General features: G+C 37.6%; 1 protein-coding gene across 2 annotated transcripts in view; it reads left to right on the top strand.

The window, feature by feature from the left end:
• The first annotated feature begins 654 nt into the window (after positions 1–654).
• The window catches only part of LOC136884499 (NAD-dependent protein deacetylase sirtuin-3), a 43,731-nt gene continuing 24,764 nt past the window's right edge, over positions 655–19,621 (top strand). The window contains exons 1-4 of one of the 2 annotated variants that reach the window (XM_067156707.2): positions 655–839; positions 4,760–4,886; positions 14,673–14,908; positions 19,462–19,613. In XM_067156707.2, the coding sequence (XP_067012808.2) occupies positions 770–839; positions 4,760–4,886; positions 14,673–14,908; positions 19,462–19,613 (585 nt within the window). In that variant the 5' untranslated portion in view covers positions 655–769. Of the gene's footprint in view, positions 937–4,759; positions 4,887–14,672; positions 14,909–19,461; positions 19,614–19,621 lie in introns of both variants that reach the window. The other variant, XM_067156709.2, reaches the window with a different exon arrangement.

Raw genomic sequence — 19,621 nt, 5'->3', positions numbered from 1 at the left:
ACAGCAAAACAGCACGACAATACAGGTACTATTCATTAACAATGCATTTGAGCGTCATGATGTCGTACTCGACGCCATTATTAATACTTACCTCAATATTCATCACTATCTGTATTCGTGTAGCCAAATTTGGTTGAAAGATTTCTTTAGGATCTAACTCATCTGCAACATCATCAGAAAACATGTCATACAAAAGTACGTCTTGATTCGACATGCACAATCTACACATATTTTTTATGTCGAGAGGCATTTTGGCTGGACACTATGCTTAACGTTCAACACAAAATCACACGGCAAAATGGTGGCCGATATCATTTTACCGTGTGTCATTTGTCTTAAATTGTTGGGGATTATTTTTTGGTCTAACTCGCAGGGTCGCAAACATTCCCTAATAATATTAGAGTTTCAAGGTTAAAGAAATTTATCAATGTAAACTATTAATATATAATATTATTATATGCTATGTCAGAGATATCTAAATAAATGTATTATACAGGTCTGTATGTACAAAAGATACGAATATTTAATTTCGAACATGTTATGTGTACTACCTTGCTTGTCTTCAGTAGTTGCCCTTCTGCTGGTACTAAAACCACCGCTTGCTTGAAGTACTTTGGATGTCTGCATGTGTATATTCTTTGTAGTGTGTAGAGAGCGGTGTGCTTTCAGTACAACTCTGTTCGGCTGTGCAATTTTTGAAGTTCGCTGTTCTGTCCAAAGAGGATTCTCTTTGATTCTATCTGAAGCGAAAAATTTCAACACTGGTACAATGGTTTTTCATCCACCATTTTCGAACGTTCTTTTCAAGCGAGTTTGGAGGCAGCTGTTTGTTTATTTAGGTATGTGGAGGTTATGTGTACGTGAAGATTTTGTGTTTGTAGAGGAGATTTTTGGCCTTGCATTATCTTCTTTTTAAGAGAGATTATTTAGCAAACAGTTAGTACCAAGCAGCATTTTTGTTAGAAATTTTCTAATAAAATTTTGAGATTAAAAATATATATATATACTAACAACCATATTGAAGCATTTCTTTTTATTAGAAAAAGTAAGAGTGTGGGCAGCGCGTTTTTGTTGTAAACTGAACTGGTGTTCAGAAAGCGGCTGTATTTTCGTATTTGCATGAAAACTGTATTGTTACGTAGGCATACATTATATTATGGACATCCAAGCAGTAGGTCTACTGTAATGAAGCCATGATGGAATATTAAGCTATTCTTTTATAGTAGGATATACCTTTTTTTTTTAAAGTTCATCAGTTTTTGTAAGTGGGTAGATGGAATGAGGAGAAAGTGCACAATGATCATGTCAAGTGTGAAAATACCCACACTCTAATAATTAGTGGCATAGGCCTAAACTTAATGCATTGTCTCTCTCTTGTCCTTTGCAAGACATTAACGTCACTTAAGCACCGCTAAATTAAATTCAGATTATAGATGTTGGCTGGAGGTATTTTTTTTTTTTTCCGTATAAATGGGAATAGCACAGGATTGGATGGCATGAAGGACTGCACACCTACCAAGACAGTGGTTTCAACTGATGAACCCAATGTAGCACATGAGGGCGAAACGCTGGTAACCTGGAATTAGCTGGACAACTTATAATGTCCAAATCGGACCATTTATGATGGTATTATAAATTTACTCATTCGGCACAAATATTTCAGATTCCCTATGGGAATCAACGTCTACTGTATGTCATCTGATAGCCAAGTAGGCATCAATTTTGGGTAAGGAGACAAAGTTTGTCATAGTGCATTGGCACTGCTGGTGGCTCCAAGTAGCCTACACAGTGGCCTCCACAGTATGCACTAGCCAGCGTCTTGGTGGGTGTGCTAGGTACCAACTGATGAGCCCAACCTAGCACATGAGGGTGAAACGCTGGCAACCAGGAATGAGTTAGCTGGAAAATTTATTATGTCCAATAACGGACCATTTATATTGGTATTATGAATTTACTCATTCGGGACAAATATTTTAGGTTCCCTATGGGAATCAACGTCTATATCAACTTCAGTTCTTATCGAGTATAGAACCAGTTCCTCGTTTGAGAGTTTCCGCACGGTCTCTATAATTATCGTTCATATACCGTGCACCCATGCCGAGGCATTATGAAAATTATACCCCGAAGTAACACTTCACAACTCGAGAACAGTTGGAGTGACATATCAACACATAAGTCACGTTCTAAGCATGGACCGGAACTGCAAAGTGCGGGCATTTCCGTGCTGTCGCTACGCTGTGTAACAGGAAGTGATGAGTCAACGGGAGGCAGATAAGTTGGGTGCGCCTGCCGGCCAATCGATGAGAGAAACTCTCTGTACAATCTGTACTATCTCCGTTCGTTTCTTTGTAGACTATTCTCTTTCCTTTTAGAAGATAAGCCCCTACTCTGTACATTATACCTATTTACCATACATTACTGATGCTATTCAGTGGAATGGCCTACTGTGGATAGGTGTTCTCAATATAAGAAAATGTTAAAATTAATAATATAGGCATACAGGTATGTTTTTAATGAACATCGCTGACAATTAACATCAAAAGGGTTTATATTAATCTTTTTAATATTTTTACCTGTGGATGATATTGCATAGTTACTGAAGGCTGTGACATTATTGAGACATGTACTTGTGAAATTTTAAGTTGTTACAGTAGGGCCCATGAGATTTGGAGTCTGACATTTGAGCAGCGAAAGCAATAATTGTGTTGAATGAAAAAAAAAAAAAAAAAAAAAAAAGTAATATGGGAAACTTTCATTCCAATTATTTGTAGACCTAATAAAAAACAAGAACAGAAGAATTCACAATTATTACACTCAGTTTCAGTTAGCGCCCCACAATCCCGCCCATAATTTTGTTACTGAATTTTGTTGAATACCATCTATTCAATACAATAACAACGTAATAAGAACTTGCATATTTATTAAATTGTTAATATGGTACATGTTTTGTTCCTTTTTGTGAGCATCATCAGCCAGTTATCATTTACTTAAGGTTGTGTAAGATCGTGAATCAATTCTATTGGGTTAAAGATATTAAGATAAGAATTCGAGAGATGCGCTGCCCTATGTTAAAAAATAGCTCTATGATAGAGATTTTTTAAAAATCCAGTGCGCCGTACATTAACGTTAAATGGCCCCTAGTATCACCCGTGTTCTCTGACTACGGAGTCCAGCTCTTGGCTGACTTGCTCCCGTAGTCGAGACGGAGGAGGACGTGGAGTGGGGAAATGGGCGGGATTGTGGGGCGCTAACTGAAACTGAGTGTAATAATTGTGAATTCTTCTGTTCTTGTTTTTTATTAGGTCTACAAATAATTGGAATGAAAGTTTCCCATATTACTTTTTTTTTTTTTTTTTTTTTTTCATTTGTCTCATTTAAGTTGAGGGCTGGATTCTTATATTGGTCTATACTAATGTAAAAATTCTCTAAGATGTTGAGTAGTGGACCTTTTTGTGGTATAATTATGATTTTGGTCTTTGTGATACAGTAGTTACTCATGACAGAGAAACGTTTATATTTTAAAGCGTTGCAGTGTTCTGTATATCTTATGAGGAAGTTCCTACCAGTTCGTTCAACATTCCTGAAATTCCAGTTTATATATCCTGGAATTTATGCATTTATTGCTACTATTTACTGTATTGACAAGGTGAACCCAACACGGACTATTTAAATAGTTTTTTAAAAACTTTAGACAAGTCAATACAGGATCAAATCAGATACCTAATATGGTTAAGTTTATAACTCTAAAGACCTGGATCATGCCTCATATCGTCATCGTTGTTATCATTATCATCATAATCAATGTTGCCAACTTTAGCAATCTGGAGTCTTTTTGAACCCATTTAGTGACAGAATTTCAAGGATAGCAACTAGTGACTTTGCCATTTAAACTAAATTTTGGCAAATTTTAATTTACGACTTCATATATTTGGTGAGCCAAGTAGTCTACGCTAGCATTGCTCTTCGCATAATTGCATAGGCGCGCGATGCAATATATATTGTAGGTAATGGCATCTGAATGCTCGACTTATTCATGGGTGTGGAGCATGCGTTCATATTATTGTATTTTAGGAAGGCTTTACAGAAAACGATTGTCCCTCCTACATACTTCCTATAGCAAATTTTAATTTCTCTTTGACGAGTTGTTGACAACACTTGGATCACTTTTCATTTGATTGTTATTTTGAAAGCATTCACTGTTCAATTGCTTCATGAATAATTAAAAAATAATAATAAAATAAGCTATTATTTCGTATTGTTCCCTATCCACTCCTTTGCTTACATGACCTGCCTGCTTCCTCTAGCAAGTCAGTGGTTGTTCTACTTCTTTGCCTGAGGTCTGAAGTCAGCTTAAAGACATATTATGACAAGATCATAACCATTATTTTTGTTATTATATGCACTTTAATGTTGTAATTATTCCTGCGACATTGTCTTTGGTATACATATGTTTTAGTTATCATATAATTTGTTTAATTTTTATTTGGCTGAAAATGGCTGCCAAGTGGCTGAAACTAGTCCCAAGACTGATGTAATATCATTTACTTGATATATTGTATTGAAAAGGTCAATTTATTTCTTATATTATATTGTATTCGATTGTACCACCACCATTCTCTGTATTCTGCAGTTTATCAGTGCCCATTACCCGTATGTTAAAGAAAGAGTATACTCGGTGCATGACAGAAACTAGCGAGTCCTTGGATGGTTCAACTTGAAATTTGAACCTGACTACAATATTTTTCCCTGCCCTTTGTAGGTCATGGACGGCGCCACTCAAGTAATGTGCCCTTGGAGGAGGCTGCAGAGCAGCTGAAAAAGAGCCACAGCGTTCTCGTCATGGCGGGGGCAGGCCTCAGCACCGCTAGTGGAATACCAGACTTCAGGTGACTTTGTGTTGTATGTTGATGTATTTCTACTAAAATAACTAGAAAGATGTACAATGATGAAAAGTATGGTCATAGGCTGGAACTTTCTACGTGTAAGCTCTCCTATATTCTGGGGAGTATTTTACTTTTAATCCATAATTCCTAGCGAACAGTCTTTTATTGCATTTAGTCATGGCCGATGACACGTGCATCACACTCCGTGGCAAATATTAAAGTTCATATACTATTGAGCATCTATGTAAACAAGTAAACCCCATATCTGCGCATTCTAAGCTCTTATTAAATATATGCTCCATCTGGGCATCAGATTCTACCTACAGGAACATGTTTTGCCAGTAAATGTACTGTTAACAGAGAATGGGCATGGGTTGTGGAAGCCGTGCAGGCAGTGTTTTGAAGAGGGGCGGCGCAGAACAGCATGTTCTACGGGAGCAGGTGTCATGACAACCAGGCTTGTGTCTTGGGCAATATTTCGATGAATTCCTCAAAAGGCAGAAGTAATTGACTCCAAACAGTGCCATATCTGCCTGTGTTTGTTGCACATTATTACAGGCTACTATATTGAGTAGGTACGTTGTACAGTGATTATTCACACAGTGGGATAGATATTGAAAGTTTTAGGGGGGATAATTGTCGTATGTATGCCATCCTACACCTAATATAATTCTTGTAAAACCTCCAATTTTATGGTAATACATTTTAATTGTCCTTTATTAAATTCTAAGTATGATTATACCCTGTAAATATGTATTGTAAATTTGTATAACCTCAAATACGTATTGTGAATTTGTCTAATCTCAAAATCTGTGTAGTCGAAAACTGTAGAAAACACAGTGATATTGTATAGGCCTATGCGGTTTGTCATTCTGATACACCTTATAGAGGATTCTGGAAACTTGCTATGTTTTATTATCCTGATACATGTAGAAACATTAGGAATTTTGTAGATTACATCACTGTGGTTTACATATACATGTAATCAAATATTCGAGTTTGATCTATGTTGCAAGAGATCTATGTGCCGAACCAAGCCTTCCTTGGTGATGCACTTCCTTTATTCCTACTTCTCCTTGAGTGTCGTTGTCGCCATTAGCAATAACATTACCCGAATGTGACATGAAACTTACAGTTTCTCATTGAAGATGGTGCTCTAGCCATCTGTGTTGATGCACAGTCTGTCTCTCGCTCTCCAAGTGTTATGTTGGTCTACTCGTGATACCAACAATCGAGGGATCGAAAATGATGCAAACTGGGATTTAAAATGTGCTTCTTGACCTAGGAATTGCTATTATCGTGGATTTACTTGTTTCAATGCTCGGCTCTGCTGGGAGTCGTTATTTTGATTCACATAAATATTTCGTTATTCCAGATGTACTGCTCCCAGGTATTTTATTTGATTTCACGTGCCATAGTTACAAGAACGGTTCTAGGTAATTGCATTCCCGTAGTCTTTTATTACCTGTCTTTGCAGGCTCTTAGTTAATTATTTTGTGTGTGTTTTAAATTTTTTTTCTTTGTTTGCTTGTACACACGTGAGAGTGGAGAGTGGCTTTTACCTGTCTGTTTCTTTGGATCTGTGTGTTTATGGGTTTTGAGACCATGCTCTTCTGTTTCCTCATCGTTTTAAATCATGGCTGAGCATTGGTATATTGTATGATTTGACGCTACGGGGTTTCATCCATGTTTGTCCACGTGAGGCAATTTGGATGTCCCGGTTAGTGGGTTGATGAATGTTGTGATTGCTATGATTATATTTGGATCAGCCTTGCCTGTTTTTGCGGCGGTCCAGCATTGTGTCTGTGGTGTTCGAACCAAGCTCGTGAGTACATGATATCCGTCACTATCCTGCGCGTAAGTATACGTCGCGTGCCTTGACACACCGGCCTGGTCTGGGTCGATTTTATATTTGGGTCTCTCTTCTTGTTCATACATGTGTGTCCATGCCTGTGCTGTCTGTCTGTGTACGTTTTATAGTACTCTCAGTATCTCGTAATCTTAATTTTAAATTTTCTTTCTTTTTCTTTTCTGTTTTCGTTTTAGTTGGCTGGCTTGACCCACGTGTGGTGTGCTATTTTATATTTTTCGGCCGTTATCTGCTTTTGCATTGTTGTTGTGATGCGCTAGCATCGAGTGGACGCTCACTTGGAGCACAGATATGTTAACTGTTGATATGTGCACGGTACTGCATTATCCCTCTGGTGGTTCCATTTTCTGATTCCTTCGATAATATGTTCCACGTCACATTTTTCTGAAACAAGTTCGTATTTGTATGTGGTAGTACGGAAGTGAATACTGCGATCGTATGCACTGTCGCCGTGTAACACAAAACTTACTATGTCATTGAAGGGAATTCTACTTGATTGTCTATTTTTCTGCAGTTATGTAAGTAATTTTTAATGCAGCTTCCCATTTTTGTTTTCATTTTAATATTGTGTGTGTTGGTAATAAACCCAATATTTTTTTATCCTTTCTTTTATTCATGGGAGTTACGGGTTCTTGCCTTTCTGTCCTTTTGCTCCCCTTTTGTCTATGCACCGGTCCAGCTCTGAACTGTTCCAGTCCATCCACGGCAATTTATGAAGAGAGGTAAGTGAGATAAGTATCTGCGTGTACGTGTCTTGTATTGTGTTGATGTGTTTTGGTAGCAGGGTGGGGGTGGTAGATCTACTTCAGTCGAGAGGCTGGTCGATCGATTGTTCCCTGTATGTTCGGATATATTCTATTTAGAGTGTTGCAAGACCATTTCCAGAAGTCAATATTTCCTAGACTGTTTGTTGAGCGATATATGTATCTAGCTGACAGGCCGAGAGGCCAGTGAGAGAGTGAGCATTACAGTGAGTTGAGGATTTGGTTAATATCTGTACTTGTCAGAATTGACTTGAGTGAGTTAGTTTTCTTTTGCGATGGTAAAGTGAATAACCAGTGTGTGGACTGTTGATATCTGTAATTGTCAGAATCGGCAGTAAAGCACTTTACTACACAGCATTATTGAGAGAAATGTTCAAAAACGCATTTATCTGCTGTAGAAATCTACTGTCAAACAAAACCTTCTGTCCCTCATTTCACTTCATTACACATCATGACACACAGGGTGTGACAAACAGCACTGGAGGCAAAAAGTTCATCACTAGTGCCACTGATGCACAGTGTGCATCATGGTTCCCAAGCGTAGAAATTTTATTGAAGTAATTCAGGTGATAATCTAAAATGCATAAGGACACAGAAATAAAGTCCGTTATGCAAAGACAGTACTTCTGTACTGTGGTAATGGTTACTAATATCCAAGCAGCCATAAATGTGTTAAAGAGGGGTACGAAATATATATATACTCCCTCCTCAAAATAACTGTTTACCAAGAGTAGAACTATCAGCATGCATAATTAATAAAATAAACATTGTCCCCAAGCATTGCTAGGGCTCCCTTCTTTACTGTCATATACCTGATGCAAGAAAATATAAACTAACCTCTGAAATCAGTGATGCATTCTGTCATATCTTGAGGTATATCACATTCTCACTTAACTTCAGTATATAGCATTAAAATTAAGCAATTGTTTATTTCAGCATGTATTTCTAATGTGTTAACAACTGTTACTGGCCATGTTATTTACGCATTTGTTATGAAAACTTATTCTCCTCCTTCATTTTGAATTTTCTTTACAGAACAGCAGTCGGTGGGTACTACTAATCGACTCCGACATCACCTTCGAGTTTGAATGTCGACGAGAGAACTTGCTAGTGCACATAGCAAGAAAACAATACGAAAGATGATCGAACACATTCAGTATAATCGCTGGAGTACATGAATATTGATAAGGGAAGAAATAGCACACGCTTAATCATTTGTAATAATGGATGCATCAGTGATACGGTTATTGTTGTAACCGAAGGATAATACACAGTTTCTTCTTCTTCTTGGTTCAAATGTGCTTACTTTGGACCACGCTTGTTGAACTGTTGGGCTTTGATCTTTGCCCAGTATTGTTGCATTTCCTTCCGGTGTGACTCCTTTCTTTCATCTGTCCAAAGGGTACCTTTCTTTTGGGGTTTTACCTGAAATCCATGGACTTCTTTCAGGGTATGTTGAACAGTATCGGTACTTCAAACCTGTGTCTCCAACTTACCTTATGTACCCTATCTGACATTCAGAAAGAAACGCATGCCGTAATGTTACACCAAATGACAATAACCGCAAATGAGTTGAACCAATTTTGTGTTTATATTTTATGTATTCTTTTAAATGTAAATAAATTGTAAATACATTTTTTAATATCTGAATTTCTTGAATAATTTATGCATCCAAATTTTTTGGCTTTCCCCCCCCCCCCCCCCCCCCCCGTTAAAGAGGTATGTTAATTATGCGTGAAAATACGGTAACTGTGGCAGATATAACTTTCAGCTTTTATAGAAGCTAATGTTATTCTTTTAGGGGCGTATTGCTTGTCCATTATGTGTGATGCCAGCCTCCCACCATATTAGTGTATGAGATTATAAAACTAAGATAATTTTCTGGACAGAAATTAATTTTTTTAATGGCACTTTTCTCGCAATGTGGTTAGGTCGCAGGTACAAACTGTATCGCAACTGTGGACTCCATTCTTCTTTTTGGCCAGATACACTTTCTGAAGCCAACCGTATATGGGGGAGGAGATACATTCACTATTACATTTTGATTGATTTTTGTGTGTGTGTGTGAAGAAAGTATTGCATCGAGGACTAATACAAATATAGTACTCGGCACGTAAGGATATACACGAAAAGGCAAACAACGCCGCCCTATTCCTTGTTTTGTAAATCGCTCATCACTGCTGCCAACTTGACTAGTTACATATTGAAATCACGAGACGTAACCATCAACAAAATAACCTCAATGTAAGTGCAGTATGAATAATTGATGTTCCCTTACCCAAATAAATGGTCAATCAAGATATTCATAATTAAGTCGGTTTTCAAGCTCAGTGGGGAATTAAAGAAATAAACACTCTCTCCCATCCTCACTCAATTTAATGTTATATATTTCTGCCTTTATTTTGATATGCGCATTAATATAACCGTATTCTTCTGTGTTTGCCTGCTGTAAATAATTCAAATTGGAATTTGTGATTACTTGTCGGAGTGAAGCGAAACCGCTCTGTAATAATACACACAAGCAAATATATTGCATGTACACATGCCGTCAGTCAGTAAGAATACACAAATGCTAAGTCTGCAAACTGTACCATTGTTGTGAAAAGATTAGGTTAAGTTAGGTTGAGAACGAAATATCCTTCCATTTCAACCGAACTGATCTTTATAGAGGAGGTAATGTTGCTTTCCTTTCCAAAGGAGTTTATGCAAATTTTTTTGCTTCTTATACATCCTAATTGAATTCTATACATACGAAATGGATGAAATAAGACCGTATTAATAAAATGCTATGTTCGTCATTTAAGACCAAGTACGTTATTACGTGCATTATTCAAATATGCTACAATTCTGCTTACCTGGTTTTACCCCAAAACAAATTTACAATCCTATGGAAAAAGAAAATATGCTTTACTTATACCTGCAAATGTAACACGGGTGATTTTCACAATACGGCAGTGGCAATACGTATAATCATGGCAGTATAGTGCCAATCTGCACGATTAACAGTAACTAGCAAGTAGGGTCTGTATGATGAGCGACACTGAATCGAACCCAACAGTTTGAAAATAACTAAAGATACCTTCAGTATTAACAGGGGGAAAAGAGTAAAGTTGTAACCTTAGTGTATAGGCTTACATGGCAGGAACTATATCTAGTTTCCAATTCAGAGGAATTAATCCAATGCAACTAAAATCCCTAACACGACAGAGAATCGAAGTCAGAACCTTCTGACCAATAGGCCGTTACGCTGATCGTTTAGCTAAGCGGCCGGATTTTTTTTCCCTTGTATATACAATTTTTATTCATAAGTCTTGAGACAACATTTAATCAAATATCACTTACCACTGATCTGCATTTAGGGCTGTTGCCCAAGTGACAGAATCTCTTCAGTTGTTTGTCTGGTCTTTAAATAATTTCAAAAAAGTTGAAAATTTATTAAAGACCAAGCGAGTTGGCCATGCAGTTAGGGTCAGGCAGTTGTGAGTTTGCATTTGGGAGATTTGTGAGTTGGGTTGACATGAATTGCTCTAATAAGTTATGGTACACATTACTATACATTTTGTAAAAACATCCTTAACATGATTTTTACACTTGAAAATTCCATTATATATTAGTTCAATCCAGTGTTGCTTATAATGACATGGGACTGGCGTGGATTGTTCAGTCTGTAATGTCCAACATGTGTGTAACCAATGGAAACTTATCTTACTTAATTGTCACTTTTTTGTGATGTTTGTTTTTTTGAGATAAAAATTTGGTTGTGGTTTTGTGGGTTGTTGTGGATGTGGTCAGTTGTCTGACTGTTTCTCTTCTTCATTGCCTTAAGATGAATAAAATTAGGTAAAACAGAGCTGGCTGCTGTTATGTTATGTATTGAAAAGGTGGACCCTCAAGAAGCATTCTTTCAGAAAGGTATATATTGCTCAATACGGACCTAACTATGAGATGTATAACTTGTAACATACTGCTTAACTAAGGTTATGTTACAAGGAGATTCTCACCTTCCAATACTTGTACAATTCCTTGTAGCTAGTTTATTGTTTACATGACATAATCTAGCTTAATCTCTAATTGTGATATTAAATAGAACATGTTTAATTGCAATTATAGAACATCTTCAGCTAAAAGATTTAACCAAATATTGACCGGACAATTAAAATATATGATGATTATTATGCTTAGTCAAGCTGTTCATCTCCTTACTTCCAAATCTTCCCAATCCAATGTTTAAAGTGACAATGGAGGACTAATACATTCATTATTTGTTCATAACATCACCAATTTGTAATCATTGACTAGTTAATGCAACATAAACTGTATTGTACATTTGTTGTTGTTGTTTGAGTCATCAGTCCATAGACTGTTTTGATGCAGCTTTCCATGCCACCCTGTCGTGTGCTAACCTTTTTATTTCTACGTAATGATTGCATTTGCTTAATAATAATAATAATACTTTATTAATGGTAATACCATTTTACATAACAGTAGAGAAGAATAAACAAAACAAAACACACTAAAAAGAAAGTTCAATGGAGTATAAGTAGAAAAATATGTACAAATATATACACAGGTTATATTACAAGTAATCACAGAAAAGTAATAGTCAAATTTGGAGATTATGTAAGTGATTTTTTCAATTTTGACAATGAGCAGTTAAATATATCAATATCCAGTTTGTTTAGAGATCTTGACATTCGTTCAATTGGCCCATTGAATGCGTAGTTAGTTCTGTGCTAATTTGTAGACAATGTTTTCTTGAACCTTGTGCATCTGTCTGGTACATGTACGTTAATTTTTGCAAGAAGTTGTGGACAATTCACCAAGGAATGAAGCAATTTAAAAATGAAGAGTGTAGCCAATAATTCACGTCCTTGTGACAGGCTATGCATATTTAAGGACTGTTATAAGGATGTATAATCAATATTATCATATGAGAATCCTGCTCTAAATGAATATAAACGAAGAAATTTATGTTGTACTGAATCTAATCTATGGATAGAGGTCTGATGAGAAGGGTTCCAAACAGGTGTACAGTATTCTAGTACAGTATAGGGCGTACCATAGACACATACAGCAATCGATAGGTAGCTAAGTTTGAAAATTCTCTAGAATATCTAGTAATGCAACCCAATCTTTGAAATGCTTTCTTACAAATATTTTCAATATGTTCATTAAACGATAGGTTATAACTGAATAAAACACCATGGTCATTAACTTGTGAAACAGGAGTTAGAATGTTGTTATTACTAAATTTGTACTGAAATGATATTTTCTTCTTGTTGCTTGTCATATTCATACATTGGTCTACCTCTACCATTCTTACTGCCTAAACTTCCTTCAAAAACCAACTGAACAAGTCCTGGGTGTCTTAAGATTTGTCGTATCATTCTATCTCTTCTTTTCGACACATTTAGCCAAGTCATTACTTTCATTTTTGGTCCGTATTGAAAATAGTGATCTCACTTAATTTACAAAAGGTATACATTTATTGTTCAACCTATTCAATACATTAGTTATACATTGAATAGGTTGAACAATAAATGTATACCTTTTGTAAATTGAGACATTTGGCCAAATCGATTTCCTCTCACCGATTTGATTCAGTATCTGTTCATTTGTGATTCGATCTATCCATCTCACCTTCAGCATTCTTCTGTAACACCACCTTTCAAAAGCTTCTATTCTCTTTCTTTCTGGGCTAGTTACTGTCACAGGTTTTACTTCCATACAATGCCACGCTCCAGATGAAAATCTTCAGAAGCATCTTTCTAATTCCTATATCAATGTTTGAAGTGAGCAAATTTCTTTTCTTAAGAAAGTTCTTCCTTGCTTGTACTAGTCAGCATTTTATATCCTCCTCACTTTTGCCATCGTTACCTTCAAGTAACAATATTCATCTACTTCCTTTAAGACTTCATTTTTTAATGTAATATTTCCAGCACCACCTTCCTTCGTTCGACCGAACTCCATTACTTTTGTTTTGGACTTATTTATTTTCATCTTGTACTCCTTGCCCAAGACTTCATCCATACCATTCAGCAACTTCTCGAAATCTTCTTCAGTCTCAGGTAAAATAACAATATCATTGGCAAATCTCAAGGTTTTGATTTCCTCTCCTTGGATTGTGATTTCCTTTCCAAATTCTTCCTTAATTTCCTTTACTGCCTGTTCTTTGTAAACATTGAAAAGGAGGGGGACAAACTACAACCTTGCCTCGCTCCTTTCTGGACTGCTGCTTCTTTTTCAAAGCCCTCGATTCTTTATACAGATAGTAAATAATTCTCCTTTCTCAGTATCTGATCCCATTAACTTTCTGAATCGTAAATAGCTTGATCCAATCAACCTTATAGAATGCCTTTTCTAGATCTACGAACGCCATGTACGTGGGCTTGCCCATCTTAATTTGATCCTTTGAAATCAATCGTAAAGTCAGGATTGCTTGACGTGTTCCTGCATTTCTTCTGAAGCCAAATTGACCTTCTCCCACTCAGCTCAACTTGTTTGTTCCATTCTTCTGTAAATAATACGTGTTAAAATTTTGCAGGCATGGGACACTAAACTAATGGTGCGGTAGTTTTCACACTTGTACATTTTGTACATATATGTTCATGGTTTAAAGTGATTTGATAGAATCTGAAAATGTTCTTATAGAATGAAACATATCATCCTTTATTTAATAGTGTGTATTGTATTTTGAAATACTGTGTTCAAGAAACTGAGAAAGCGTTAAAATTACATCAGCTAAATTGACACTGTAAAGTATGGCTTCCTTCTTAACAAAATTCCCCAACCATCATGAGGTCTCCCTCTGGAGCTTTTACCTTTTGTATGCTCTTGGGGTCCTAATTGGAGGCATCCCTCTCATATGGAATGATCGCTCTTTGCTTCCAGTCACTGGGGATTTAATTTTGTTCCCAATTTTTATTTAGTTCTCTGTACGAACGTTATATTCCAGGTTCTCAGTGTGTTTCGATCACGTCCACAATGAGCTCTTGCAGTCCTGCAGACTTATTGTTTGATATTCTCCTTGTTAATTTCACTAAGATATCTATTTTCCTTTTTAAATGACAGCTGATCTGAACTGAAAATGTTTGTTTTATATAATGTGATGTTGTTCTTTTCCTTCATAAGTTCAGAAAGGTTGCTACATTCCAGGTCCCCTGACACCGGTCTTTACTACAACCTTCAGCAGTACAACCTGCCTTACCCCGAGGCTATATTTGACCTAGGCTATTTCGTCCGGAATCCTCGACCGTTCTACACTTTGGCCCAAGAGCTCTACCCTGGAAAGAAGTACCGACCTAATTTGGGCCACTACTTTGCACGTCTGTTGGACATCAAGGGAAAGCTTCTGAGAATGTACACACAGAATATTGATGGGCTGGAACGCTGTAAGTATTATCCTCTTAGAATTCTTATAATAGAATGGAAAATGGAGAAGTATTAAAAACATGTTTTTAAACAATTTGTGTTATAAAAATGTTTGTATCTTTAAAGAATTTGTTAACACTGTTTCTATAATTTTAAAAAAAGTTTATCTCTAAAGTGATCTAATGGCATGCATTCTTTTTTGTTCTTCATATTCTTCTTCCATTATCCTAGTGCAAGGAATTCCTGGATCAGGCCGTGGATCACCGGCTTCTATTTTGCTCTCTCCTAGTCCTGATCCACTTTGACGCATTATACCTAATTGCCAGGTTTCAGTGAGGTTGCTCCTGACCTGTAGAACAGACCCTGCATGCTGGATTTTCAGTGGTATTTCCTCCACTGGGGGATGGGGAACGACCAACACTCACCTAATGGAGATCGGTTATTCACCGCCGCCCAACATTCAGTGCTGAGTCGCTGGCTGTTCCGTCTACTCTTAGCAGGTAACTGGCCAGTCACATCACCGTACATTACAAAACATAAACAAAGGCAGATATAGTAGCTGCTTCTGTTTCCTCTGCTATTTCATTCCACTTCGTTCATCATAACAATGTCCATGGGAGTCCCGGGTTCGATTCTCGTCCGAGTTGAGGATTTCAACCTTCATTGGTTAATTCCCGGCCTCAGGGGCTGGGTGCGTATGTCTTCAGTATTAGAATTCATCTCAGGTAGGGCTCCATCCTCACAGGCCTGCAGGTTGTCTATATGGCATCAAGTCAAAAGACCTGTACCCGGCCTCTTCAGGGGCTACATGCCATCATCATAACGATTTCAAAAATATAGGAGGCATTTCAGAACTACTCTGTTAAGGACATCTAGTGCCAGTTCTTTAATCAGAAGATCTGTCAATGTCCTCTCCCTCACTTCTGGGAGATCTTCCCTTACGGCTGGAATATTTGGTACTTTCCTTCATTGCTCACGATTGGCCTGAAGTATTGTTGCTTCCTTTGTGGGATTTTATTACCATATTTACTCATGTATTAGACCCCTCTGGATTTTCGAGACAAAGAAAATGTAAAAAATAAATATCTCATACGAGACCCCCTCCGCTCCCCAACGTAATCGATCAGAGAAAAACCACGATTCTGCTTCGAAGCGGGTACAAGCCTTACCGCAGCTCCGATAACATCACACAAATTTGTGAATAGTTTTGTCCGTTTGACGCGTACAATGAAAACCTGTGTCAAAGTCATGCGGTGGTTAAGAAATGTCTGCCTCCGTAGCGTATACCTACTGCAGCTCTGATGACGTCGCACAATTAGATGAACAGTTTTGGACATTGCAAGTACGCTGTATGTCTGTGCTTTGTAGTTAACAGTGTCTGCCTGTGTAATGGTTAGCACAATTAGTGCCGTTCTCGGGGGCTGGAGTTTGATTCTCGGTACCCTACTGCCAGAGATTTAAGAATGGCAATAAGGTAAAAATGGTATATACGCAGCTGCCTCTATTGATTTACCGTAGGGAGAGAAGGCTATTTAAAGGCAAGGCCCTATAACCACTCTCATAGTTCAGTTTAGCTGTCTGGTGGGGGATCAATTACCTCTGATGGAGTGAGAGTATTTCAGCCATCGTGAAAAAGCATACTGCAGTGTATTCAAAACATTGGCAAACTGTACGGAAGGTACATAAAAAACATCTTGGTCCAACTTGGAAGAAGAACTTTTCTTTGTTTTCATTTGGGTCGGTATGTTTTGGCCATTAACGTTATGTATGCAACATAGTATTTAATAATAATAATAATGAAAATCCACAGCCTGTTTCCAGTCATTCGACCGGGTCAGGAATGGAATGAATGAAGCCCCCAACTAGCGGCGAGGTTATGAACTGTGCCGGCTGCCGAAGCCTGTCACACTCCTCTTCGGCAATGATTAATGAATGACAGATGAAATGAAATGATATTTGAGTGTTGTTGGAATGAATTATGACCGGGAAAACCAGAGTTCCCGGAGAAAAACCTGTCCTGCCTCCGTTTTGTCCGGCACAAGTCTCCCATGGAGTGACCGGGATTTGAACCACGGAATCCAGCGGTGAGAGGCCAGCGCGCTGCCATCTGAGCCACAGAGGCTACTTATTTAATAATAATTGTGTGACCGCAGCTGACCTAGACAGCCTGTCTCTGCTGCTGCCTAGCACCGAAATCAGAGTTCTTCTAGACAGTTCCTGTTGTCTCCCCGGCTATATATACTGTATTTACTTGCATATTTTTCCTGCTTCTTTTAACAGTTTTTTAAAATTAAAAAATGGGGAAGGGAAAATGATGTGAATTTAATTTTCAATTTAAAGTACAAATGGAATTCCACCACTTTTTCGTTATTGTCCTTTGGCAATCGCTGGCATACTGCTGCCCTATGAAGAGAAAGGTTGTTCCCCTTCATGACCCTGCACAGTCACCGTCTGTTTGCTTTAAACTGTGGGATACCTATATTGCTTTTCTCTGCATCTCCAGCGCCTTAAACTGTAGTATTTTGTACGAAACTGTCCGGTGGTATTTGACGGGGCTCAGATACATCAGCCTCGTGTCGGTAGATTTAGTGGCACATAAAAGAACTCCTGCGGGACAAAATTCTGGCTCCTCGGTGTCTCCTAAAACCGTAACAGTAGATAGTGTGACGTAAATATCATTATTAAAATTTACATGTTTTAGCAGGTTTTTTTTTCCCTTCAGGTTCTGAATACTGGCCTGATTTTGGTCCCCTTACAACTGTCTTTTTTTATTTACGGCAGTAGTGTACATCTGATGTGAAGATTCTATACAAAACCCTGCTGCTGTATGATAGCCATTATTTTCTGCTAATCTATAACTGTGAGGTTCTTCAGTCTTTGGAAACTAATTCACCTCAACAATTCAAACTCCATTATATAATACATTAATGCTCATTAAACATCCCCTAAATGATTTCTAAAACAATTTAAAAGGTGAAATAAAAAAAGACGAGGCTACAAGTACAGTTCCGTGAAAGCAGATGACTTCATCATAACATGTTATTTTAATTCCAACTGTAAAAGTGTAGTCTGACATTTCATCACTGTTATAGATCAAGACTTGACTTAGACATACCAATTTGTAATATTTTATTGGTGGTTGTATATGCAATGTATTTCCAATTTTGATCATGGCTGAAGATGACCTAATTTAGCAAGGTCAAAACTAGTACCAACATTAATATATGATATAATATTAATTTGATGGTATTGAATAGGTGGACCTTTCTCTACCCTTTGTTAGAGATTAATATTGTCACTACAGACCATAATGAAATTCATAACTTATTCTTTGTCAAAGCGACTGAAATACTCCTACTCAGTCTGTGGTCTGACACTGTGCTTAGCTGGTTTGAGTCTGTAGTGAATTACACAACACATTGAATACACCTTAGCTAAACTCTGATTTTACATCACAATTATCTTTACATACAAATATATAAAAACAGCTCACTCCATCTTTGCTTTCTTGCCGCCCTTTTTTAACTCGACAAAGATAGTTTTTCCTCGCGTCTGAATTCATTCGAGTTCACTAGGGGTTCGGCCTACAACTCCAATCAGGATATTGGCCGGCAGGGTAGGAGAGGTGGTGGTATACAATTCCTAATCACTTGATTGCATGCTAATAGCCTGGATTCAGTTCCAAAGCTCATATGGAGTGAGGGCATATGATACTGTTGATTCTGATTCCTCCGTTGGATGGTGATGTTAATCATTGATCAGAGCCCTTGGTTCTATTTGACTGGAGTAGGCTATGTGCCGTCACTGGGTTTCACCCTCTCCCTTTCTTACTGTCATACGTCTCGTTATTCATTTTCATTCATTTCATTCAATTTTTCTGGTGAGGTTGATGTCAGGAGGGGCATCCTGTCATAAAAACTTGCTACCAGATTCAACTCATTTCATATCTGACCCCAATGAGAAATAGGACAAGGGTTGGATATACATAGGCTACTTTTAAGAATTCTGAAAGGTGCATTACATACTGTCCTAAAATATGCCCTTTAGAAAGGGAAACAGTCTCGCAGAGCTCCATTTACAAAAACCTATCTTTCTTCTTCCTCCTCTTCTTTGTGAACGAGTAACTTAGGACCACATTGAATCAACATTTTCCAGCCTTTATTTTAGCCCAGTATTCCTTCAAATGCAACGAGTGTGTGTGTGTTGTCGTTGCGTTGACCATGTATGTTGGTGAGTCTGCCTCGAAACCTTGCGTGTGAGTGATCTTTCTGATTTCATTTTGGTCGGGTAGATTTGGTGATTCTAGTTGTTTTAGATGTTTTTTCTGTCTGCTCAGTAGCCTAGTTCTTTAAAAATGTGTGGATTTAGTCCGAGTCCATTCTTTCTAAGTGCCCCATGAATTGGATTCTTTGCATGTGCATTTTGTCTGTGATTTTGGAACTGTTTCTATGTATTTCTGCTTTAGGCTATTGATTTATTTGTTTCTAATGTTTTTTATTTTACATAAGATTTTATTGATTATAATTTGTTTCTATCTGTGTGTGAGGTACTTACTTCTTCACCTTGTTTCAAGTATCAGGAATGCCACCTGAAAAGTTGGTGGAGGCTCACGGAGGATTCTACACGGCATCCTGTATCCGCTGTTATAAAAGACAAGATCCCGACAAAACGCAGGAGCGCATCATGAAGGGAGAGATAGTCGAGTGCGACAATGAGTCTTGCGGGGTGGGTGT

The sequence above is a fragment of the Anabrus simplex genome, chromosome 12 (genome assembly GCF_040414725.1).
Source record: "Anabrus simplex isolate iqAnaSimp1 chromosome 12, ASM4041472v1, whole genome shotgun sequence".
NCBI classification, from domain to species: Eukaryota; Metazoa; Arthropoda; class Insecta; order Orthoptera; family Tettigoniidae; genus Anabrus; species Anabrus simplex.
Note: the sequence above shows the minus strand (reverse complement) of the source record. Positions and strands in the feature narration are given on the sequence as shown.